The sequence below is a fragment of the Muntiacus reevesi genome, chromosome 14 (assembly GCF_963930625.1).
Source record: "Muntiacus reevesi chromosome 14, mMunRee1.1, whole genome shotgun sequence".
NCBI classification, from domain to species: Eukaryota; Metazoa; Chordata; class Mammalia; order Artiodactyla; family Cervidae; genus Muntiacus; species Muntiacus reevesi.
In genome coordinates this window covers 63915187-63941768 of record NC_089262.1, presented here as the reverse complement: position 1 = coordinate 63941768, position 26582 = coordinate 63915187, and the positions used below count along the sequence as shown (strand labels likewise).

The following is a 26582-nucleotide window of genomic DNA, read 5'->3' as shown; positions in this document are numbered from 1 at the left end:
AGTTGCTCCCTTCATATCTTCCTGGCACATTTTGGTCATTCTCACCATAGGACTGGAAAAAGTCAGTTTTCATTCCAATTCCAAAGAAGGGCAATGCCAAAGAATGTTCAAACTACTGTGCAGTTGTCCTTATCTCAGATGCTAGCAAGGTTATGCTCAAAATCCTTCAAGCTAGGCTTCATCCGTATGTGAGCTGAGAATTTCCAGATGTACAAGCTGGGTTTACAAAAGGCAGAGGAACCAAAGATCAATTTGCCAACATTCCTTGGCTCACAGGGAAAGCTAGGGGATTCCAGAAAAGCGCTGACTTCCTTTTCAGTGATCGTGCTGAAGCCACCGACTGTGCACGTGTGTGTGCCTGTGCTTAGTTGCTCAGTCCTCTCTGACTCTTTGCCGCCCTGTGGACTGTAGTCCACCAGGCTTCTCTGTCCATGGGGTTTTTCAGGCAAGGATACTGAATTGGGTTGCCATTTCCTCCTCCAAGGGATCTTCCACACCCAGGATTCGAACCCGCGGCTCCTGTTTCTCCCACATTACAAGCAGATTATTTACCCGGCCATCAGGGAAGCCTCTGACTCTGTGGATCACAACTAACTGTGGATAATTCTTAAAGAGACGGGAACACCAGACCACCTTACCTGTTTCCTGAGAAAACTGTATACAGGTCAAGAAGCAACAGTTAAAACTGACTATGAGACAACTGACTGGTTCAAAATTGGGAAAGGAGTATGACAAGGTTGTATACTGTCACCCTGCTTATTTAATTTATATGCAGAGTACATCATGCAAAATGCTGAGCTAGATGAAGCACAAGCTGGAATCAAGATTGCTGGGAGCAATATCAACCTCAGGTATGTAGATGATACCACTCTAATGACAGAAAGTGAAGAGAAACTAAAGAGTCTCTTAATGAGGGTGAAAGAGGAGAGTGAAAAAGCTGATTAAAATTCAACATTCAAAAAGCTAAGATGATGGCATCCAGTATCATCATTTCATGGCAAACAGGGAACAAATGGAAGCAGTGACAGATTTTATTTTCTTGGGCTCCAAAATCACTGTAGACAGTGACTGCAGCCATGAAATTAAAAGACGCATGTTCTTTGGAAGGAAAGCTATGACAAACCTAGACAGCATATTAAAAAGCAGAGACATCACGTTGCTAACAAAGGTCCATATAGTCAAAGCTATGGTTTTTCCAGTATTCATGTACGGATGTGAGAGTTGGACCACGAAGAAGACTGAGGGCTAAAGAATTGGTGCTTTCAAATTGTGGTGCTGGAGAGGATCTCGAGAATTCCTGGGACTGCAGGAAGGTCAAACCAGTCAATCCGAAAGGAAATCACCATGAATATTCATTGGAAGGACTGATGCTGAAAGTGAAGCTCCAATGCTATGGCCACCTAATGCCAACAGCTGATTCATAAAAAGACCCTGATGCTGGGAAAGACTGAAGGCAAAAGGAGAAGGGGACAGCAGAGGTTAGATGTTAGATGGTTAGATAGCATCATTGACTCAATGGACATATATCTGAGCAAACTCAGGGAGATAGTGAAGGACAGGGGAGCCTGGGGGGCTGCAGTCCACAGGGCTGCAAAGAGGCGGACAGGACTTAGTGACTGAATAACACCATATTTCAAACTCCTTCCTTGTTATCATATAAGTAATGATCTTTGATGTCATTGTTGCAAAAAGATTATGACTCACTGAAGCTTCAGATGACTATTAACATTTTTTTAGCAATTAAGTATTTTTTAAACTAAAGTCTGCACATTTTTTTAGACATAGAGCTTAATGGACTACAGTGTAGTGTCAACATAACATTTTTTTTTGGCTCCGCTGTGTTTGGCTCCAAAATGTTTGGTAAATTTTGGTAAAGAAGGGAAAGTGTTATCTACTAGTAATTAAACTTCACGGGAGAGCACTGGGAACGCAGCAGGCACGTGGCAAGCATATCTTTAACACGTCCCTGACTAGGGACTGAACCCACCGTCCCTAAAGTGGAAGCGTAGAGCCCTAATCACTGGAGCACCAGGGAATTCCAACATAATTTTTATATGCACTAGGAAACCAAAACATTCACATGACTTGCTTTATTGTAATTTGGCTTTATAGTGGTGGTCTGGAACTTAACCTGTAATATCTCTAAGGTTGGCTTGTAAAAGCAAATGCAAAATCACAAGAATGGAGATGAAAGAAAAGAGCATGGACTTTAAGACAGGAGAGATCTAAGCTCAAATCCCAGCTCTACCACTTCCTAGCTATGTAACCTTGGACATTTACCTAACCTCTCTTTGTCTCAAATACATGTATAAAATGCGCTGAACATATCATCAACTTCTTGGGACTTCTGTGAAGATTAGTTATCAAGGATATAAAGGACCTGGCACAGATAAGTGCCTGTATCATCATAACATCATTAGTAAAACATGCTTGAAGATACACAGACCACACAAAGAACTAAGGTATTCCTATAGCTATACTGCTAGAATACTGTGCTTCCATTAATGAATTCTGAACACTAAGATGGTGTTGAATTGAATCAGGAAGCAAAACTGAAAGAGAAGAAAACAAAGGGTAACAGTGTTTATCATGTTAAGAGAAGAGTACTTGGTTAAACCAAAAACTCTAGGGACAACTATTTCTCACCCGAGTCCTTTAAGTCACCACTGGCAGAACCTATGCCAACATCATAGAGCAATAAAGCAGAGAAGTTTCAAGGATGGGTTACATCTGTGCTTCTGGAAAAGAATGCTGGGTATGTGAGCTATTTATTGGCTCAGCTTGAGCAAAAACAGACAGGATAAAAGCCAGAAACAAGAAAGGGGAATGGGTTTGCTTGAAGTGGGGGTGGGGCCTTGAAGGGAGACTCCCCAGCACCCCAGAAAACTCCAGGGATCCACTCACTCCCTATGGCACACAGTCAGCCCTCAGCATCAGCACAATGTCTGGATTCCCGGGTGGATTTTGTAACGTTCTAAGCCAATGAGTGCTGGTACTTATCAGCAAATGTCCTGTTAGCTGGCATGCTCAAACAGTGGAGTGTGTTTGCAGAAAATGCTGGAAACTCGTAGTCTTAAAGGAAAAGGTTTTATCATGGTTTTCAGCACTCTTGGGGAAAAAAACAAAACACTTTTATAATTTGCAAAGCGGACTTCTGGTTTCAAGATGGGAGATGGAATGAACAGCAGTTTCCTTTTAGTGCAATAAAGCCAGGAAACGAATAAACGAACACAAAGCCAAGCTCAGAAGGAGGCAGAGAAGAAGTGAGTGGACCAGGAATGGATGGAAGCTGTAAGTGGGGGCAGTAGCCCAGGAATGCTATAGGGGGTTCTGCCGCAAAAGGCCTGCCAGGCTTCAAGGAGGTGGAATCTGGGATTAGTGAGGTCCAGGGGCAAGTCACCGGGGATTGATTAACTGGGATACCAGGGCAGAAGCAACCATGCTGGTTGACCCCTCTGTGACCTTCATTCCATTTCTGTAAAGCAGGTGGAGAGAATGAAATGATTGCTCACAAGTGGAAACAGTGGAAAGGTAAGCTTGGGTCAGGGACATGACACTGCTCATAGTCTCTAATCTGGCACCGAAGCCACTGGAAGTCAACCAGCCCTTTGGAGATACTCCCCAGCTGGGCTTTTGACTGTCTGTTGCCTCTTTTTGTAGAGCCCAAGTACTAATACCATGAAAAGAACTGAAATAAATACCAACACCACTGCAAACGATTTAACATTGAGGAAAGAGATCATGAACGATAACACATTTAATATTCTTAGACAGATAAAGAACAGTATAGAAATCATGAAAGAATAGGCTATTGTGAAACATGAACAGGTAACTATGAAAAATAATCAGTACGAGCTCTTGGAAATAAAAATGATAATTGCTGAAATAAAATAAGAAAGAGACTGAATTGTTTAAAAAACAATTAATGGACTAAAAGATGAAGCAGAATATGACAGGAATGCAGAACAAAGTGATGAAGATGAAAAATATGAAAGGAAAGTTAAGAGACATGTAGTTCTCATACTGTTTCATAACCATTCCAGAGAGGAAGAATAAAAAGAGTGAAGATAGTTAATATTTAATTATGTACAAGTGGGAAATTTTATAGGTAGATCTCCTAGTCCTACAATTGAAAAGATCCACCATATGCTGAGCAGGATGAAAATAAAGAAAGGAACCTAGACATGCTTTAGAGAAATGTCAGCATTTTAAAGACAGTGAGGAACCCCTGAGAAAATCAGAGTAATGACAGCTAATGAAAAAGAGAACAAGGAACAGGTGGCTGGCAGCACCTCACTAGCAACGGTAGATGCAAGAAGAGAATGGGATAAGAGAATGGAATAATCTATTCAACGTGCCAAAGGAAGATGACTGGAATTCAAAAGTCAATCACTGAAGAATGGGGGAGAATGACATTCATTCCTCATAATATCAGGAAAGCATTATGGGGCTTCCCTGGTGGTCCAGTGGATAAGGATCTTCCTGCAAATGAAGGAGACACAGGTCTGATCCCTGGTCTGGGAAGACTCCCCTGTTCGTTGCAACTAGAGAAAGCCCGTGTGCAACCACAGCCAAAAACAGAATTAAAACAAGAAAGCATTATGGACACAAATAAGGGCCTGCCCTTCGTTAAGGACTGAAATGTATGGACCCATTGTGCATGTGTGTGTGTTTGCAACCCTATGGACGGCAGCTTGCCAGGCTCCTCTGTCCATGGAATCTTTCAGGCAAGAATACTGGAGTGGGATGCCATTTCCTCCTCCAGGGGATCTTCCCAAACCAGGGATCAAACCCATGCCTCCTGTGTTGGCAGGCAGATTCTTTACCACTGAGCCACTTGGGAAGCCCACACATCCCCATAGAAACTACCAAAAGGGTAGAGAAGGGACACCATTGTGAACCCAGGGAGGCTTCCCAGATGAGACAGGGATGTGAAGAATAAGTTGGATTTTGATATGCCAAGTTTCATTCAAAGAATGGCCTTGAGTGCCTTCCATGAGAAAGCAGGTGGTGGGCTAAGAGCTAGGTTAAAGGCAGAGAGCGACAGGGAAGTCTAGCGTGCTGCAGTCCATGGGGTCACAGAGAATCAGACATGACTTGGTGACTGAACAACAACTAAAGGCAGAGACAGCAAGAGAGGTAGGGCAGGGGTTCAGAGGAAAGCAGTGAAAATAAGGCTGATCAGTGGTGGGAGGAGGAGCAGCCCTTGATGGGGAAAGATGTTTCACAGCAGAATAACGTACATGTTTTGCAGTAGCAAAACGGGAGAACTGGGCATAGAATTTATCTTGAAGCCCAAGTAGGATATCTTGAGAGTTTGCTCTGTGGACTTGAAGTTAGTAAGAACAGATTGGGAGAAAAATAATAGGACCAGATAAAAACACTTTTAGAGTCTTGGAAGTATTTCTCCTGTCCCCTCAGTTTCTCTGTTAGAATTGGGATTTGAATTTTATAAAAATAAGTTTGAGAGGCTTCAACTCAGGTTCTTTAAACACCACTTCAGACAGCCCCCCTGATGTCTGCATGAACTGAAGAACACTGAGCATAAGAAGTTTCTGGGGCAGCTTGGGCAGAATCAGTGGTGGAGAGGTGCACAATGTACCTATGGGAAGCATCTCCTCCTGGGCTCATTGGGCCACTGTCCCGGGACGTGAGAAGAGAGAGGGAGGCAGGAGCTGTCGGAGCTGGAGAAAAATGGTGGGTGCTTTGGAGGTCTAGAAAAGGGACTGAAGACCCTTAGGGGACTTCCCTGGTGGTCTAGTGGTTAAGAATCCACCTCCCACAGTCTGGATGGGAAGGAAGTTTGGGGGAGAATGGATACATGCATGTGTATTTCTGAGTTTCTGACTGTTCACACGAAACTTATAGCATTGTCTGTTAATCAACTAGTGGTAGTGTTCAGTCGCGTGGTCCTGTCTGACTCTATTCCTTGTGACCCCATGGACTGCAGCACATCAGGCCTCCCTGTCCATCTCCATCTCCCGGAGTTTGCTCAGACTCATGTCCACTGAGTCAATGATGCCATCCAACCGTCTCATCCTCTGTCTCCCCCTTCTCCTGCTGCCCTCAATCTTTCCCAGCATCAGGGTCTTTTCCCATGAGTCGGCACTTTGCATCAGGTGGCCAAAGTACTGGAGCTCCAGCTTCAGAATCAGCCACACCCCAATATAAAATAAAAAGTTAAAAAGAAAAAAGATCAGCTTTCCAAAGCAGGGCACATGGGTTCTGTCTCTGGTCGGGGCACTAAGATCTCATATGCTGTGGGGCAACGAAGCCCACACACGGCAGCCAGAGAAGCCCATGTGCCACAAGGGAGCCCCTGCACGGCCAAAAAGAAGACCCTGAGGACACATACCACACTCATGCACTGGTTCAAGACCATCTGCTCACTCTCTGTACCCTTCATTCACTCAAATGTGCGTTCATAAAGGAACGGCTCTCTGAGTACCTATTGTGGACCAGACAGGGTCAGAGGCGAGAATGAAGAGGAAAACACATTCCCTGGTTTTCTGGGTATTAGCAGGAGGCTAGTGGGGAGATGGATTTTCACTGATTTAACAAGATTTATTGCAAATCCACATATGCCAGCCACTGTGCTAGCTGTGGGGGTACAGAAGTGAAAAACAGATATGCTCTCCATCCTCCTGAGATCCTCAAATCCTGGGCAGATAAACAGCAGGCTGTCAATGCATCTGGTTCTAACCTGGAGACAGACAAGGGTTCAAATCCCGACTCTGTCACCTTTTGGCTGTGTGACCTTGAATAGCACCTTTTTTCTGAGCCACAACGTCCTCATCTGAAAAACAGGGACTGAACCATTCCTGCCTCTTAAGAGTAAATGACAACATGATTAAGGGAGACACAGCCTGTGAGGTGCTGAGTGCTGTGGCTGACACCCAACTGCTTCTCCGTTACTTATGGACTTCCCTTCAAGCTCTAACCCCGAGAGAAAGAGAAGAGAGATGGGAGAGGAGAGAAAATAAAAGGAGAGAGAAGAGGCAAGCAGGGGAGGAGGTGATAAAAACAGAATACAAGCCAGTCACAAAGGCCACATAGTATATGATTCCACGCATACGAAAAGCCCAAAATCAATAAACCTATGCACACAGAAAACAGAGAAGTGGTTGCCTAGGGCTGGGGCACTAGAGGGAGTGAGGAGAAGTGGAGAGGGACTGCTAGCGTGCACAGGGCTTCTTACGTGGGTGATGAACGGCTCTCACATTGATTATGGTGATGGTTGCACAACTCTCTAACTATACTAAAAAACCACTGAGTTTTATACCTTAAACCACTGACTTGTATGGTATGTGAATTATATCTCAATAAAGCTGCTACCAAAATTAAAAACACACAGAAGTAGGAGCTGGTGCCTAGACCAAGAATCACAAGTAGTGTAAGCTGTTTACAGCAAAGAAAACCATGAACTAAAGGAAAGGACAGCCCACGGACTGGGAAAGAATATTTACATATGATGCAACTGACAAGGCTCAATTTCCAAAATAAATAAACAGCTCATTCAACTCAACAACAAAAAGCAAACAGGCCAATTGAAAAAAGGGCAGAAGACCTAAAGAAACATTTCTCCAAAGAAGACACAGAGATGGCCAACAGGCACATGCAAAGATGCTCAATATCACTAATTACTAGAGAAATGCAAACCAAAACTACAATGAAATATCACGTCACATGGGTCAGAATAGCCATCATTAAAAAAATCTACAAATCTACAATAATGCTGGAGAGGCTGTGGAGAAAAGGAAACCCTCCCACATTGTTGGTGGGAATATAGATGGATGCAGCCATTGAGAGAACAGTAAGGAAGTTCCTCACAAAACCAAAAACAGACTTGCCATATGATTTGGCAACCCCACTTCTGGATATATATCCAGACAGAACTCTAACTCAAAAAGATAAGCACTCAATGTTCACTGCAGCACTATTCACAGCTAAAGCACAGAAACAACCTAAATTCCACTGACAGATGAATGATAAGTGATAAAGATACAGTGTGTGTGTACATATACAGAGATATGATGGAGTACTACTCACTCATAAAAAATGAATGCCAACTGCAGCGATATGGATGGCATAGAATTATTGTACTAACTGAAGTAAGTCAGAAAGAGAGAAACAAATATGGTATGATATCACTTATGCGTGGAATCTAACATGACATAAATAGGGACTTCCCTGCTGGTCCAGTGGGTAAGACTCCGTGTGCCTAATATAGGGGACCTGGGTTTGATACCTGGTCAGGGAACTGGATTCCACATGCCACAACTAAGACCCAGCACAGCCAAATAAATAAGTATTAAAAAAAAAAAAAAAAAAAAAAAATATGACATGAATAAACTTATCTATGAGACAGAAATAGACTTACAGACATAGAGAACTGAGTTGCGGTTGCTAAGGGGAAGAGGGAGTAGAAGGAAGGATGAATTGGGAATCTGGGGTCAGCAGATACAAAGTATTACATATAGTATGGATAAACAACAGGGTTCTCCTGGACAGCACAGGGAACTATATTCAATATCCTGTGATAAACCATATGGTGAAGAATATGAAAAAGAAAATATATATAAGTATTGGGTTGGCCAAAAAGCGTGTTCAGGTTTTTCCGTAAGATGTTGTCCGTAAGATGTTGTCAAAAACCTGAACACACTTTTTGGCCAACCCAATATATCCAAATCACTTTTTGGTACCACAGCAATTAATACAATATTGCAAGTCAACTATATTCCAAAAAAAATTAAGAAAGAAAAAGAACCACAAGTAGGCAGAAGGACACCAGGTCCACTCACCTCAACCTTCAGGCCTGCCTGGAAGCTGATGCCATCAGGGATGGTCGTCTGGAATTCGGCAATGGTGTAATACTCCTCCTCCACTTGGGGTGGGATGGGAGGCTTGGGCAGGTTGAGACCTCGAGGCTGGTTCAATTAAAACAGTGTTAAATCCAATATAACTCCATTCCCCAGCGCTGAATGAGGGGCTGAGGGGCTAAGGGGCTGGGGCCCACAATCACCCTTCAAGGGGTGCTGGTGGGCCCATTTGGATTCTAAGGGACAAAACAAAGGGGATCGCTCAGATCATCATCTTCTAGATGTGTCACTGGCCCTTTCGCTTTAGGGTGATAAGAAAAAACACGGGACATTTGCCTACAGTCATGAAAATCGGGTGCAAGACAATATTCTCTGAACTTAAGAGATAATAAGGGTTGTGAAATGAACACAAGTTTCCAAGTCAAGACACACTGGCGTGACTTTGGGCAAAGCCCTTCCCCTCCTGAGAGCCTCAGTTTCATCTCCTGTTAAATGGGGATAATAACAGGATCTACCTGGTGGGGTCAGCATGAACATTCGATGATTTCACGTAGTGATATACAAGCACTCTGTCTAGCACCCAATAGGTGCTCAGTAGATGGCAGACACTAAAAACGAGAGGTCCATTTTTCACAGTATTGCTTAGAAAGGTACCTAAGAATTAAAAATGGAATATGAAAGCAAAACGCCAGAATGGCACCGTAAGAGAAATGTGTGCCTCATTCTATTTCAGTCTCAAGTCACCTTCCTGGAGAAGACTCATTTAAGACAAAGCAGAGTGGGCTCAGGAGGCAGAGAGCACACGCCCAGGCCTAGCTGTCACAAAGCCATAAGCAGACTGTGTGAGCTCCCGGACCTGCGTTCTTCCGCCTGTCAGTGGGATTGGCGTCACAAGGCTGCCGTGTAGAAGAACGCAGCCTTGGGAATGGTGAGGTGAGTGTGGGGGGCCAGTCTTAGGTCAGGGGCTGGCTCCCCACTTGCAAGGGTCCACTTACTATGGTCATATCCCGGCGAGGAGGGGGCCTCTGCCTCATCTTGGGTGATCCTATAAAGAGACGAGATCTTGTTTCACACACGATGAACATAATCCCGGAGGTGACACCAAGACAGATCTAATCTCCCCTGCAGGAGATGAGGCAGCACGATTTGCACAGGCATCAGGGAGCGCCCTGTGACCCTTCCTGGGGGAGGAGCCTGACGGGGGCGGGGCCACGCAGACTGGGTCCAGGACTCTATCAGCGAGGGGATGCTTCTGAGTCCTGCAGCGACGGAAAGCCTTCCAGGAAAGGCAACAACTTATGTGACTTTGAGCCATGCGGCCCTCTTCTGAGGAGTGGGGATAACGCCTGCCTCCTGGAGGTAGCGGTGGAGATGAAGGTCAACGGTATAAGCTCGGCTCTCGGCATGTGGCAGGGACGCATTAAGGTTATTGCCCCTGTCTTTGTTGGCTCTGGAGCAAACCCAAATTAAATAATGCATAAACAGAGCCAAACAAACTTGGACTGATGATTTCAGGGGTTTTTACTCTGGAATTGGGCTGCCCCTGCTCTGGGTCAGGAAGAGGATGACTCTGCAGTGGGCCAATGCTCCTGGCTAAAGGCAGACTATTGAGGAAGGCACTCCACAGGCTGCCAGAGCTGATTTAGTATGAGTCTGCACAGAGGGGTGGTTTGGCAGCTGGGGTGGGGAAGACTGCTAAACTCTTAAATACCCATTTCCTCTGTCTCCTATTAGAATAAATAGCAACAGAATTTTAGCCAGACACTTGACTGCCTACATAAAGACTACATTTCCCAGACTCCGTTGCAGCTAGGTAATGCCACGGGACTCAGTTCAGTTCAGTTGCTCAGTGGTATCTGACTCTTTGTGACCCCATGGACTGTAGCACGCCAGGCTTCCCTGTCCATCACCAACTCCTGTAGCTTGCTCAAACTCATGTCCATTGAGTCAGTGATGCCATCCAACCATCTCATCCTCTGACTAAGTCTAGCCAAAGGGATGTGGCCAGACAATCTACTCTCAGGTGTGCTGGGAACATTCAATTGTAAAATATATACAACAAAGTTCTGAAAAGCAAGATAAGTAAAGAACTATCTTTGGAGTAAACCCAACACAGGGTCCACTTTTTCTTCCCCAGGCTCAGAAATGAGGCCCTGCAGAGAGAACACTGGCCCTTGAGTCAGAAGGATGTGGGTTCAAGCCCCACTGTGCACTGTTTGGGCAGTCTTGGACAAACCACTTCATCCCTCTGCTTCCTAATCTGTAAAACAAAAGCAGTGAGTCCTACAAAGGTTGTTACAAAGGATCAGTGAAACTGATTGTAACATTCCTGGCACATGGTAGGGGCTTGAGAAACAGGAGGCCTGGTGATTATCATGAGACAGTGGAAAAACCACAGTTTGAGTAGGAGAGCCACATCTCTCCACTCAGGTTCTGCAACTTGCTGGTGGAATGATCTGGGAACAAGTGACCTGGGGCCATGAGCCCATTTTCTCATCTATAGGATGGAGGGCCGTGGGGCTGCTGTGAGGGTGAGGGACAGCACGTGAGCAGGTCTGGACATAGAGTCTGGCATGCCTCTGGGAGTCAGGTGGGCGCCACTTACTCTGCTTGATGTCACCGTCGGGCGCGGGGCGGCCCTCAAACCGGCCATCCCTCTGGTTGTTGAGCAGCTCCTTCTCCCGGCCCCCTGAGTTCTGCTGCCGGGAGACGCCATCGAGCTCCAGGACGCCCACGTGGGCAGGTGAGCCAGGGCCCAGCTTCGGGGGTAAGGGTTCTCCACTGCTCTTCCTCAGGTAGGAGGCTGGGGCCCAGCCCTCTTTGCCCTGGTACCTGGGGGAAGGGGAAAGATGTCATCCAACCTGCTCTGCCAGGCCCATGGGAAGAAGTTGAGCTTCTCTAATGAATCTCCCGTCCGGCCCCAGATGGTAGGAATGATGGACCATTGCTGCCCAGGGCCAGAGATTGGCACACTGCTTGCTGCCTCCTGATGAAGCCAAAGCCCCCAGCTGAGCATTCAAGGCCCCCCCACTCTGGCCTCTCCTTGCCTCGGCTGTCACGGCAACCTCTACATCCCACCCACCCCAGGCAGCCAAATGCTCCACTATCACCCCGTTGCCCCACGCTCCTGCTCTGGGAGATCCTCTGCCTGGAAAACCCATTCTCTATCATCTTCCTCCCTATCATCCCAGCTCCGCTTAAGGCGCCCTCTCAAGGCTTTCCTGAGCCTCCTTCCACGGTGCCCCGGTGGTCTTGCACACACAACACCATCCCGTCTAAAACACCAGTGACACTGGGCTGTGATGGTCTTGTTTCCCCACTTAGAATGTGAGGTCCTGGGGGTGGAGATCACGGGCCATTCATCTCCACATGGGGCCTCACTGCCTGTGAGTTGAATGAAGAAAAAAGGGGACAAGTGGACAAACTGTCAATGGAACCGGCAAGAGTGAGCAGCCACAGAGTTCTGCGACAGTCCTTATACATCCCAGAGTCATCACCGCGGTGACAATGGTGACGATGGTAACTGCCACTTACGCGCACCTACTGCGCGTCAGTCCTGTTTCAAGCATCTTATAGCTATCGATGCATTTCACCCATCCAATCTGGGGGTGTGGCAGGAACGGGTTCAGCCCCAGACGCCTGGCACCTGTCGGTGCTGTTCACCTCTGCTCTGCAGACTCTTCCCAGCAGCCACAGATGCAGGTACAAAGCCTGGTATAGGCGGGGTGGGGCTCCGGCCACAAGCAGATTAAACACGCATTCAGACGGGAATGGAGCAGGTCGGGGGCTGGTTCCGGGGTAACCAAGGGTCACTGAACTCTGGAATGACTGACACCCTAAGAGCCCAGCTCACTGAATTCCAAAGGGAACTGAATGAGTGTAACAATCATTTAATTCTCTGCACAATGGAGTGTGGCTGAATAGTGTGACCGGAGGGGTTGATCGGGACCACAGGTGTGCAGGAGGCGGCTCGTGAGAACCAACTGTTCACATCCCTTCCCACCTCCATGTTTAGCACTATCACAATGGAAGCTTGGAATCTACCACGGAGGGAGGATTTACACCATGGAAACTGGCAAAGACTACAACTCAAGAGCAGTTTTCCTTCTGGAACTGTTAAACATTTGCCAGCAGACCACTAGTCTGAACCACAAAATAGGTGCCCAGACCTTTGGGGAATATGCCTAATGGACTGGAGATGATACATAGCAGGGCCATCTCTCATCAAGCATCACTTTAAGCACTGCGTTTCAACAAAAAGGGTCTTTTTCAACTAGAAGCAAACTTATAAGGAGACAGAAATCTGCAGATTTTGGTGTCTATCAACCTTAAAACATCCTTTGAGAAGGACTCAATCTCATGCCAGCTGGAACATGCTGGGCTCCACATGATGCAGGCATCACCGTGAGACAGCTCATCATCTGGAGGCACAGGGCCATAAACAGAGAGGCACGGCTGAGTGGGCTCTGGGGTCAGAAAGGCACAGGTTCAAAACCTGGCCCTGTCACTTTCTCGCTCCAGTCAAACCTTCTCATGACCACGGCAACATCCTGCGGCCACCTTATGAGGGAGCCTGAACCCAGTCAAGCCACCTGAATTCCAGAGCCACTCAGTTTGGGGATAATTCGTTATATCACAAAATAAAACACTCAAGACTTGTGAGCTCTCACTGTCATCGTTAAGTGTATGCTGAAGTAAGTGTTAGTGGCTCAGCTGTGTCCAGCGCTTTGCGACCCCATGGACTGTAGCCCACCAGGCTCCTCTGTCCATGGGATTCACCCAGCAAGAATACTGGAGTGGGTAGTCATTCCCTTCTTCTCCATCCAGGGATCGAATCTGGGTCTCTTACATTGCAGGCAGATTCTTTACCGTCCGAACCACCAGGGACGCCCATCACTGTCCTAAGTGCGCCCTCACACCTCAGTCCTGAGGCCCTGACTCTCAGAAGTCCTCCTGACCCCCAGGCTGCGGAGCTGTCTTCTGGGCGCAAAGTCCCCACGCTCTCCCCCTGCACCCACTCCCTGCCCCGTACATGCATCCGGGCCTGTCTTCTGTGCCTGCGGGTGTGAACTACTGTATCTTTCTCACTGTCGAGCCCCCAGGTGTCAGAGTACAGCTTGGCCCAGAACAGATGCTGGTGTAGCTTTGCTCAGTGAACGAGGCGGCACACGCTGAGCCCCAGATGGCTGGCCCCAGGTCCTGCCTCACACCACGGCGCAGACCCCAGGCGGCAGGGATCCCAGACTTCCTCTCTTGCCCAGATTTCCTGAGGTTGCAGCCTGCCCACAGAGTAACCAAGCAGGGAGTTCCAGGACTCTTATTACTAAAACTGGGAAAGTCCCAGCACAGCAGGACCAGCTGGCCACCTTGCCTGCCGATGAGCTTCTGATCCCATCACACAGATCAAAGAACTGTAACAAGGTGTTGGAAATGTCGGTCTACACCGGACTCTGAGAGATGACAGCAAATGACGAGCTTCACGAGGGGCTACAGTCCATGTGGTGTTACCCATCCTGTTGCTCTCAGTGGGACTGGAGTGGGAAATCACTCCCACACGGCAGCTTCAGCCTCCAGTTACTCATTACGAGACACATCTGGAGGTGAAGACCAGTCTTGCTCAATGGGGTTATTGCTATCTGTGGTTCAGTGTGTTCAGAGACAGTTTTGCTTACTATGGCTTTTTAGAGAAGGATATGGGTATGGAAGGAAGCCAAACAGCACAGAGGAGAAGTGTCCTTTTATGGCGCAGGCTGCAGCCTCATCTCTGCAATCATTTACAGACATCTGTATAGCTGGAGGCCACGTGACCTGAAACCCACCCAGCTGCACAGGGTACCTGATCTTCCACCAGCCTTCCAGGTTTTTCTGGATGACCTCCACCACGGCTCCTCTCTCCAGGTTCATTTCATCTTGGTCACGCGCTGTGTAGGGGTAGATGACTGTGTACTTCTCTTCTGTGGGGACAAAGGGATGCTGGGCTAAGTCAAGGATGCTGTAAGCTTGGAATGTTGACGGCCAAGGCTGTGAGCCTGAGATGCCCTTGCAGGGAAGGATTTCTTCCAGAGACTTCTGTGCACCATCCTCCCCCAACCCCCAACCACACCCCAGTGACCCTCACTTAGCCCTTGATGACCCTGGTCAAGCAGCAACAAGACACAGGACAAAGCGCAGGTCCTCAGAAATCCCTCAGCATCACACATCACACTCACCCTCCTCAAATTTGTGCCTCCAGGTCACCTTCCCTGAACACGCCTTATGTAACACCTGGACCCAGGGCACCCTCATCCCACTTACCAGGAACAACCTTCGAACATATCAGATAATTTATTTATCTATTGTGCTTCATCTCTTTCCCCAGATGGAAGAGAGAGTTCCAGAAAGGCAGGATTTGAGTCTGGCTCATTCATTCCTCTATCTCTAGCACTGGGCATGGTACTGGGAATATTTTGGAACTATTTAGTAAAATAGCCAAGGTTTAGTAAATGAATAAGTCCTGAAGGCCTGGTGGGAGTACCTTGCTCATGCTGGGGGTAGAGGACCGGTGTTAAACCCTTGTGGTGGCCCCTCTGCAGTCCTTGTTGGTGGAGGGGTCAGGGACAAGCTGGATTTGGCAGCATACAGTATGGGGTTGGATCAGTACCACGGAGGAGATAGCCATTTTTTATTACCTAGCTGGTAGCTGATTTCCACTTTACATTTATTTTCAAGTCCCTGGATCCAGCCATGCCTGAAGCTTAAGTTTTATTAAAAAATTATTTTTTAATTGAGATATAACGGACACCTCACACTGTGTCAGTTTCATGTGTACAACATAATGGTTTGAGACACGCATCATGGAAAGATTGCTTGCTTCTGTTTTTATTAATGTCACCGGGTGCCTTCCATCCCCCTCTCAGTGGATCCCGGCTCCCTTACCCCCAAAGCCAAGAGAACTGCCTCCAGCAGTGTCCCTCCCACCGCCCTGCAGGCCCCGCGGGAAGGGCTGTTCACTGCCCCATTCAGACAGGGCCCTCCCCAGAGCAAGGGCATAGCTCCCATCCCCAGCACTGTTAGCAGTGACTGCTGAAACAGATAACAGATGAGAGTCCCAGGGGAGCCAGTGAGACGGGGAAGAGGGCCTTCCTGTTTTGGTTACATCCCAGACCCCAGGGAGTCACCGAGCCAGCTGTGCGCCGATGTTGACGGTGAGCCTGTCGGGGAAACACCACGGGCTGCCTGTGGCCTGCCCAGCTGGTGCAGGAGGTGGCGGAAAACACACAGGGCGTTTATTTATTTATTGATCTACCCCCTGACCTGCGCGGTGGGGGCTGAGCTGACTCAAACGCCACACATCCTGTGTACAGCGGAGTCAGCGGTTCTCCTCACTCAGGATGCAGGCTGGGGCACGGGTGCTGCAGCAGGGAATCCAACCCCGTGGAGGCAGAGAAGTTCTGTCTGGCTAGGTGAGAAGGGCACTGCCTGGGTCCCAGACGGGCTCCAAACTCCTGGGGGTTCTCCAGTACCCAGAGGCCCTTTCTGGACTCGTATCGAATGTCCAGTGATCCCTAACAAAGCTGAAGGCGGGAGGCCTTGCGGACTGCATGGTGGGTGCCGCCACCTGCTTACCGTCCGTCTGCCCTTCTCCTGGTGGCACTGCAGCGTCCAGCCACATGTCTGGGTGAGGCTGACCTCGCCAGCACCTAGAGGGAGGGGAGGGCACCTACCCCTGGCCTGGCCAGTGACTGGCCACTGTGATTAGTTTAGGGATGGTACATGACCCAGTCGGGTCAGCTGGAATCAGATCCTGGGACTGTGTTGAAGGAGAAGCATGCGCTTTGGTGAGTGTCCCCAGAGAGTGCCTGAACTACCATCCCCATGAGAGAATGGTTCCAGCAAGGCAGAGCATGGAGCTGAGGCTGGCGAGCCTAAGTCTCAGTGCCAAGGGCAGGGGGAGAGGAAGTGTACCTGCCAAGCCAGTAAACAAAGAATGATGCCCACCATCAAGCCATCAGCCACTGCAGCCACCCCCAAGAGTGCACCCTGAGGGGAATTCAGATGGATAAAAATAGGAAGCATTCCGTGCTCTGGGTACTGGCCCAAGATAGATAAGATACATATCAAAGGAGTAATTTCAATGAGTCCAGACTCTTACATCTTTCCACTCATAGAAAAGCACTAAAATCATTAACTTAAGATGTCTGCTTTTTGTGATTAGCAGTAATCTTTTGATGTTAGACTACATGTTTTGTTTTTCCAGACAAAAACCCCCTATATATCCTGGCTCTTCCCTTCCCTCTTCGGGGGCAGTGCCTGAGAGCTGTCTCCCAGGCTACAGTCCTCAGGAAGAATGAATAAAACTTACTTCACAACTTTTACGTTGTGCATTTTTCTTCAGCTGACAGATGTTTTCAAGCTCCTGGATCCAGCCATACTTGAAGCTGCCTCCACACTAGAGTTTTCAGTGACCTGAGTCAATGCACTTCCCTTTTGCTTAAGCTGGTGTGACAAGGGTTTCTTTACCGTTGTCACTCAAATGTGCCCGATACAGGGAAAAGGTCACTGGATCAACATTATAGAGGCCCCGGGGCATCATTTATTTTTACTTTGTTTTATTTTAGAATAAAATGATCTTTATCCTTTTTGCAATAATTTGTTTTTACATTTAACATTTCTTGCTTTTATATTTTTGCTTGATTTTTAAAATATGTTGCTTTTGATTCACTACAAAATACAGCTGGCTTTGATAGTTTTGTCTCTGCAATATAACACAACCTTAGTTAAGAAAAGGACTTTATTTTGTTCGTTAATTTTAGCACCTACACCTCTAGGTATCATTTTCTAACCTGGGAAATTTTAGGGCCCCAGGTCGAGAAACACCCCAGGCTCCCTCCTCCCAAACATACATGCCAACACATACATGGTACAGACCAGATCACCGTTTCTCACATGCAACAGGCACGGGCAGTCCTGGAGCAGGGGGGCGCATGCAGATGCAGGATCCAGTTCTGAACACCGAATGGGGAGGAAAACTCCAAGGTAGGCACCTTGACGCCAGCTGATGGCATACAAGTCCCCCAGCGTCCGGCGGCGACCCGCGGGCTGGGGCAGAGACCAGTACCTCCATGAGACTGGTCGGGCAGCATGTGGAGAAGGGCAGAAGGAGGGGTGAGAAGACAGCACCTCCAGGGTCTTGAGGCAAAGGCAGCGCCCGGCATGTGCTCCCACTTAGGAGCAATTAATTCTGTGCCTCTGCCAAGCCCTAGCTGTCTCAGAAGGACCGAATTCCTCAGGATTGGCCTTGAACTTGAGTGAACAGTCACCCAGTAGACACAGGCTATTCCCAGCATGATTATGAAGAGGCCCTAAGAGAAAGCCTCATGGCAGAGGGAAAAAAATGTATAGACCCTTAGGAAAATGTGGTCCCTCTCCCATCTTCTAGCTGTGAGATCCTGAGCCAGTGTTTCTACCTTTCCGAGATTGTTTTCCCATCTGTAAAATGGGGATAATAATCAGTCCTTTACAGAGACACACCCCATGGTGGGCATCATTAACTGTCTAAGAGAGCTATGGCTTCCATGCAGCACACCACTATCTTTACGCTGAGTTGGTTTTTGTGCTTTTTCTTCATGAGCCCTGCCCCTAAAGCCTGGTGGCCCTGCAAACACAGAGCAAAACAAAACGCATTTTACTCTGCGGGTGCTGGCTGTAATAAAACTAGATGCGAAACCATGCGTGTGCTTTTTTTTTGCTAACCTTTGAGCATAGAAATACCCCTTTCCCTCACTTTCTTTTCTTTTAAATACAAATATAAGAAGCTCTGTGCTTTCTAAAGAGTCAACTAGAAGCACCAAATATTCAACCCTAGGTAAGCCACAGCTCTGTGATAAAAACCGTTCCTAGTTATTTATTATTTTAGGTTCTTGCCAACTGCTTTGCATGTGGGATCTCATTTAACTTAAAAAAAAATCCCAAGATGTCAATACCATCATTTCCATTTTTAGAGGAGGTGGCTGAGGCATAGAAAGGTGAAGTTGCTGGTCCAAGATCACTCAGCCAGTTAGTAGTACAAATTCAAATTCAGTGGTGAGAGTCAAATTCAGGCCTGACTCTAGAACCCTTTTGTTTAGTACCTAAAGTGAGTTCATGGTCTCGATTTAGGAATGCTCGGGGGGTGAGGGAAGGGGAGGTGGCTGGGTTAGGATTTCTGATGCAGCAGGACCCACTCTTTAGGACACCTGTAGGCAAAGATCCCTGGGAAACAGAAGTGACTGGAGAGGGTCAGTTCTGATCCTGACACCCAAGCTTGGCCATTAAACCAACACAGAAAGCAGACAAAACAGAGGTCTTTACAGATGGCTTCAGATGTTTTGTAAACAAGCCAGAAGCAGCCCCAGCGCCTTGGCCATCAGAATGATTCAAGGGAGGATGACTGGGGTCTGGACAGCAATCCAGCTGTGCTGGACCCTCCGAGGCCCCATAGAGGCATCAGGGCCCCAGCTCTGGCCAGGCTCACCTGGACTGGCTCCCCACGACCCCCAAGAGCGGGCGGGCTCGCCCCGTCCCAGCCCCGGGGAGTGGCTGAGACTCGGAGGCAGAGGTTGAAGGGGAGGCGCTGGGAGAGGAGGCCCCCGTGGGCGATGGCCGGCGGCACCGCAGGCCCAGGGCCTGGCCCCTCCTACCTTCTTCAGGCTGCAGGGAGAACTCGTCTTGCACTCCGTCCTGGCCTTCCAGGCAGGTTGCAGGGACCCAGCCTTGCTCTTCAGCAGTGCTGACGAACCACCAGCCTGGGAAAGAGAGTGCAGACAGAAGGCAGTGGGTCAGGGAGGAGGCCTGCGCATCAGAACATAATGAGACTCAGCCATGAGAGCAGTCAATGCTCAGGGTGAGGCTGAAAAGTCACCACTTCGTTAGCAGCATGCAACGACCCACGCAGGGCTTCCCAGACGGTGCTAGTGGTAAAGAACCCGCCTGACAACTCAGGAGACATAAGAGATGTGGGTTCGATCCCTGGGTTGGGAAGATTCTCTGGGGGAGGGCATGGCAACCCACTCCAGTATTCTTGCCTGGAGAATCCTATGGACAGAGGAGCCTGGTGAGCTATAGTCTGTAGGGTCGTAAAGAGTCGGACACGAATGAAGCGACCGAGCACACCCATGTTTACTGACTGTTAAATGCTACAGACAGGCTAATGGGAAACCTGCTCTTGAGCCTTGGACAGGGCTGGGGAAGGGAGTTAGAGGTGGGGATGTGGAGAAAGGTTGTGCTAAAAGACGAGAGTCAAGAAAGTAGCTACCTTCACTAAGGTGAGCAAGGTACTTACCATTTTATTTGTATTACATTATCCCTACTGCACACACAAAACTGAGGCTACAAGAGGCAAGACTTGTCCAAGTTCACAGAGCTTATGGCTGGGCTGCAACTTGCACCCAGGGCTCTCGGACACTGAAACCACTGCCCTAGTAACTCATCTGAGACAGATTTTGCCTCTATTCATGTCAAGGTAAATCTGCCTGCAGATGTAACAGTTTGAGGCTGTTCACTCAGACTCAGGCCCTCCCTCTTTAGAGAAAGGGCTCTCATGGGGCCTGTGGTCAGCAGAGTAATGAGTCATGTGGCAAACAGTTACAATTAAGGTTGCAGACACGATTAAGATTGTTAATCCGTTGAACTCAAATAGGAAGTTATCCTGGTTTATCTGGATGGGCCCAATATAATCTCAAGTGAGGCAGAACAGTTGGGAGATGTGGATAAGCAAGAAAGGCATGGAAGGCGGCAACTGCTAGACCCGAAGATGGAGGAAAGGACCACAAGCTGAGGGATGTGGGTGGTCTCTAGAAAATGGACAAGGCAAAGAAGCAGAACCTGCAGAAGGGAACATAGCCCCGACAGTGCCTTTTAGTCCAGTGGGACCCATTCTGGACTTCTAACCCCTCAAACCATATGATGATAAAGCTGTGTTAAGTCTGTAAGTTTGTGGTAATTCATTACAACAGTCATAGGGCATCAGCTCAGGGCCCAACTGGCTCATGCACAGCATAAATGGGAAAAACAGGATCTGCGCTGCAAGATCACAGACCTCCAGGCCCTGGAGACCCCAAAGAAGAGGAGAAAGAAGGGGTAGACTCTGAACTAGCTTCCTGGTCTCACAGGCAGGCCTTGGCTTGCAAATTACTTGAAGTAGAAGCCACCTTCGGCTTCGCTTGACTGGGTGCACCTCTTAATACACGTTTTGGTGGCTGAGCAGTGTGGGTGTGTATGTATGTGTGTGTATATGAATGAATGGGGTTGATAAACCTGTGGAAAATCAGGAAATATGCCATATATGCCTTCCTAAGGCCTCATCTTTGTAGGCATCTGTGTGGCAGATAAAGAATCTGTCACAACAGCAATGATGGCAGCGATGCACCAGACCACCTATCACAGAGCTTTGTATCTACCACTGACCTGCCAGGTCCTCACGGCAGCCTGAGCTGTGTTCTATTATGACCCTATTTTACAGATGGGGAAGCAGAGTTCAGAGAGGGGCAGTGACTTGACCAATGTCACCGAGAAAGAGGTAGAGCCGAAATTCACACCCAGGCCGTCTGGCTTCAAAGCCTCAGCTCTTAACTCTTGGCACTAATGCCTCATACATTGCTAGAGGGAGAGTAAATGGGTTTGGCCACAGTTTGGAAGCAGGTTACTTGGCTGTGTCTTAAGATTTAAAATGTGCCTATCTTATGGTCCTGCAGTGTTCTGGGCACGTGTGTGCTAAGTCGTTTCAGTCATGTCCAACTCTTTGAGACCCCCCTGGACCATAGCTTACCAGGCTCTTCTGTCCATGGGATTCTCCAGGTAAAAATACTGGAGTGGATTGCCATTTCCGCCTCCAGGGGATCTTCCTGACCCAGCGATCGAACCCATATTTCTTATGTCTCCTGCACTGGCGGGCAGGTTTGCTAGCACCACCTGGGAAGCCCACTGCCAAGCCAGTCTTCTGGGTATCTAACTTAAAGAGACACTCACAGGCACACAGAGATATACTGTTCATACTAGAAGAAGGTAAGACTGAGAGTGTGCCATCTTTTCAAATAGGGTGCAGATGTTATGGGAATAAGAGCTAAAAGTTAACTTAAGAAAAGTTAACTTTTAAGTTTGGACTTCCCCGGCGGTCCAGTAGTTAAGAGGGCTTCCCTCGTAGCTCAGTCGGTAAAGGATAAATCTGCAATGTAGGAGACCCACGTTCGATCCCTGGGTCGGGAAGATCCCCTGCAGAAGGAAATGGCTACCCACTCCAGTATTCTTGCCTGGAGGATCCCATGGACAGAGGATCCTGGCGGGCTACAGTCCATGACGTTGCAAGAGTCGGACATGACTGAGTGACTAAGCCACCACCAGTAGTTACGACTCTGTGCTTCCACTGCAGGGGGTGCGAGCTCTATCCCTGGTTGGGGAACTAAGATCCTGAATGCCACTCAGCACCACCAAAAATAAAAAAATTTAACAACAACAATGAACAAAAAAGGAAAAGCAAGCTGCAGGTCAAAATGTATAGAAGGATACACTACTGGGGTTAAAAAACCTATAAAATATGCATGAAATATGACCTGTATGTATGTGTGTACACAGTTATACATGTATGTATGCACATGCAGATATGCATGCATACACACATGTACAAATGTGTACACTGTGCATATACACATATGTACACATACATATACACATACTTATATACACCTGCACATACAATTATCAAGAAGCATTCACCCCAAACTGACAGAAGAGCAACAACCTATGTCTGGAAAGGGGACCAGGCAAGAAGTTGGTGGAAAAAATCACATTTTAACTTTATTATTAATGTTTCAAGAAGAACGTATCCATATATTACTTGGGTAAGTAAAACATAACTAAAAATAAGCGTTGACTTTGTGGACCACTTGAAGATTTGAGCATCTGTCCTCTTTCCCCTGCTGCCCTCTGGACACACCAGGCTCGTCTCCCACCCCATCCCTGCTCCTCCTCTCCTCCCAGCAACATGTTCTTCCTAACATCACTCAAGAGGCCAAAGCAAAGGCGGGGAGAGGGGGGTGGGTGCTCCCTTCTTCAGTCTCCAAGGAGCATCCCAGTCACACCCACGAGCTGACTATACTCATTTCCAGGAATTAGAACGTCACATGGCCTTGGGGCCAGCTGGAACTGCTTAGGAGTTCCAGCTCGGCAACCTGTCACGAGATTCTGGGTGAGTGACCGAGTCACTTGGAGTCTTTGTGTCTTCAGCTGTGAAGCAGGAATAACAACTGCTGTATTGAGTAATCAAGGAGTTTTGGTTGGCTAAACGCTCATCTCCTGACTAAAGGGAACACACTCCAGAGACTCTGGAAACGGTTTTTCCCCTATTTGTTGGACCTTAGCTAGTCACTGGGATATCACAGAGATTGGCCCACTAATACAGCTAGCCAACGTCACATTTTAGCCGCAACAAAACCAGTGGGTTTATGTCACTTTTTCCTGGAGTGGGTCCATTTATGCCCTGCTCCTTGATCTCTGTCTTCAACGATGCCAATGCCCCATTCTGGATAAAGAAGACAAAAGGGAAGGAAATTCATATTTTTGAGCACTTGCTGTGTGCCAAACACAGGCTTGGGCACTCTCTATGTATTGCCTCATTTAATCCTTGAAGCACCCTTTTTGATGAAACGACCTGGATGGCTGTGAAATGCGGAGTTCAGGTTAAGTTCCTCAGCATCTCATCACACTCTGTTCTGGCCAGTATCCAGACAAATGTTTTATGGTGCTTCTCTTTACTGCATTTCACAGATAATGTGTTTTATTTTTATTTTTTTTTTTAATTGGAGGTTTGTGGCAACCCTGCATCAAGCAAGTCTATCAGCGTCACTTTTCTTACAGCATTTGCTCACTTTCTGTCTCTGTGTCACATTTTGGTAATTCTCCCAATATTTCAAACTTTTAAATCCTTATTATATTTGTTACAGATCTATGATCTTTTTAAAAAAATTACTTATTTATTTGGCTGCACCGGGTCTTAACTGTAGCATACAGGATCTTTTTACATTGTGGCGTGTGCGTTCTAGTTCCCTAATCAGGGACTGAAGCCAGGCCAGCTGCACTGGAGCACAGAATCTTAGCCACTGGACCACCCTGTGATTGGTGATCTTTGATGTTAGTACTGCAAAAAGTTTATGACTCGCTGGAGGCTCAGATGATGGTCAGCATTTTTTAGCAAGACAGTATTTTTTAAATTAAGGTACCTACATTGTTTTTTTGACACAATGCTATTGCACGCTTAACAGATGACAGTATTATATGCTGTGCTGCTACGCCGAGTCACTCAGTCAGGCTCAACTCTTTGTGACCTCATGGGCTGTCGCCCACCAGGGTCCTCTGTCCATGGGGATTCTCCAGGCAGGAATCCTGGAGTGGGTTGCCATGCCCTCCTCCAGGGGATCTTTCCAACCCAGGGATCGAACCCAGGTCTCCCGCATTGCAGGAGGATTCTTTACCATCTTAGCCACCAGGGAAGCCCAAGAATACTGGAGTGGGTAGTCTATTCCTTCTCCAAGGGGATCTTCCCAACCCAGGAATCCAATCAGGGTCACCTGCATTGCAGGTGGATTCATTACCAGTTGAGCTACCAGGGAAGCCCATGGTATTATGGGCTTATATTTGCACTGAGAAACAAAAAAAAATTCACGTGATTTGCTTTAAGGCAGTGGTCTGTAACTGAATCTGCAACATCTCTGAGGTCTGATGGTATGTAAACAGTGGTTCCTGTGACAGCAAGAAGGCTGAGGCAGGGTGTCCATCCCGTCAGAGCCCACAGCTGACAGAACCTTCCTGAGGACTCCCATGGTAGCCAAAGGCAAATCAACAGAGCAAATTTCCATTGTAATGGGGGGGCTGTTGTCTCCAGGTGCTTTGAAACCAGAAAGAATGTTCACCAAATGTTAACCTCAGAACAAGCTGATAACATGTGACCCAAAAGGATGTTGGTGAGCTGTGACCAAGTGGGGTACTCAAGCATTGTGATCAAACAAAGTCAGATTTCTAGAGTCATCAGCTGGATCTGTGGAAGCTGACCAGCCTGGATTGGCCACTGCAGTTTCTGCACTCCCCCGTGTCCCCTGGCCCAACGGCTTGGTGACAGTGTAGGGAGGGAGGGAGGGCGTCCAGGCCCCCTACCTGACTCGTTCTTCTCGATGATGTCCACCACTTGCCCCACGCTGAGGCTGATCTCCGAGCTCTCCTGCTTCTGGTAGTCTGCCACCACCACATACTGCTCCAAGACCATGGGGTCCACTGAGGTCAGGTCGCCCCCTGGGGATACAAATTGTCATCACACAATCCACGTGTGAAGGAACAGGAGGCGGTAGGTGGGTCATGAGGATATTCCAATTAGAGAAAGAACCTGTGGCAGGACTGGTCTCAATGGTCACCGCATCCATTTATTCTTTCATTCATTTGCTCACTCAACCACTGCAATTTACCACGTGCCTGTCCCTGTCTAAGCACTGAGGGTTCAGAGTTGATTAAGATATGGCACTTGCCCCGAAGAGGATGACAGCCTAGTGGGAAAGTCCATTCATTCATATCTATTTATCTATCTATCGATCTGCCATTATTCACCCATCATCATCCACTCAACTAAGCATCCACTCATCATCCATCCAAGCAAACATCCATCTGTTGCCATCCATCCATCCAAAAGGAAATCAACCCTGAATATTCATTGAAGGGGCTGATACTGAAGCTGATACTGTCCACTTGATGTGAAGAAGTGACTCATTGGAAAAGACTCTAATGCTAGGAAAGATTGAAGGCAAAAGGAGAAGGAGGTGCAGAGGATGAGATGGTTACACAGCATCACCAACTCAATGGACATGAATTTGAGCAAACTCCAGGAGATAGGGAAGGACAGGGAAGCCTGGCATGCTGCAGTTCATGGGGTCACAAGAAGTTGGACACGACTTAGTGACTGAACAACAAGTTTTTGATCCATGCATTGCTGGAAACGAACAAGATGGCAGACAAAGAATGAGCGGAAAAAGGAGACTACATTAAATGGAGCGGTCAGCAGACCCCTCTAGGGAGGTGACATAAAGCAAAGACCTCCGAGACAAGAAGGCACAAAGAAATGGGGACAGAGCAATGCAGGCAGACTGTTGGACAGGACAGGCAGGCCTGGAGCCTTCGAGGAACTGGAATGGGGTGGCTAACGTCCAGGAGTGAGGAGAGGGCAGTCCTGTCTGAGATCACCCTGGCAGGCATGGGCCAGAGCAGGGAGGGCCTGCTGGACCAAGGCAACAAGTCTGGATTTTTTTAAACCCTAAAGGAGAAAGCCATTGAAGGGCTTTAAGAAGGGAATGACAAGATTTACATCTTTGCAAAGACAATTCTGGCTGCCACGTGAAGACTGGATTAGAGCCTAGCCAGAAAAAAAGCAGGAGACCAGATGGAGATTGTAGATTTGCAGACAAGGCAGGATGGTAGCTTTGAACGAGGGCAGGGGCAGTGGGGAAGAGGAGACCCAGAGGAGGCTCTTTCCACGGGGTGCAGTGCTGTGCAGCCCTGGTTAGGTACTAAGACGTATCCGAGAAATCAATGAAAGCTATCACAGGACGTGGATAATGTAAAAGGACATCAGACACTCCAAACAGAGGGGGCAGCGCTTTCAGAGCAACAAGCTGAATGTGGTGGGAGGGCAGCCTGGCTCTTGTTGCCACCAGGCCTGGTTTTCTCCAAGTCCTGATTTGAAGTATTCCCTTATATTGTTTCCATAAACCG

At 47.8% G+C, this 26582-nt stretch overlaps 1 protein-coding gene across 2 annotated transcripts in view; it reads right to left on the bottom strand.

Moving 5' to 3' along the window:
- The window catches only part of SH3PXD2B (SH3 and PX domains 2B), a 122635-nt gene that overhangs the window by 15038 nt on the left and 81015 nt on the right, over window positions 1-26582 (bottom strand). The window contains exons 7-12 of one of the 2 annotated variants that reach the window (XM_065905144.1): window positions 24981-25115; window positions 19478-19582; window positions 14656-14773; window positions 11425-11651; window positions 9815-9864; window positions 8803-8927 (exon numbers count right to left, since the gene is read on the bottom strand). In XM_065905144.1, the coding sequence (XP_065761216.1) occupies window positions 8803-8927; window positions 9815-9864; window positions 11425-11651; window positions 14656-14773; window positions 19478-19582; window positions 24981-25115 (760 nt within the window). Of the gene's footprint in view, window positions 1-8801; window positions 8928-9814; window positions 9865-11424; window positions 11652-14655; window positions 14774-19477; window positions 19583-24980; window positions 25116-26582 lie in introns of both variants that reach the window. The other variant, XM_065905143.1, reaches the window with a different exon arrangement.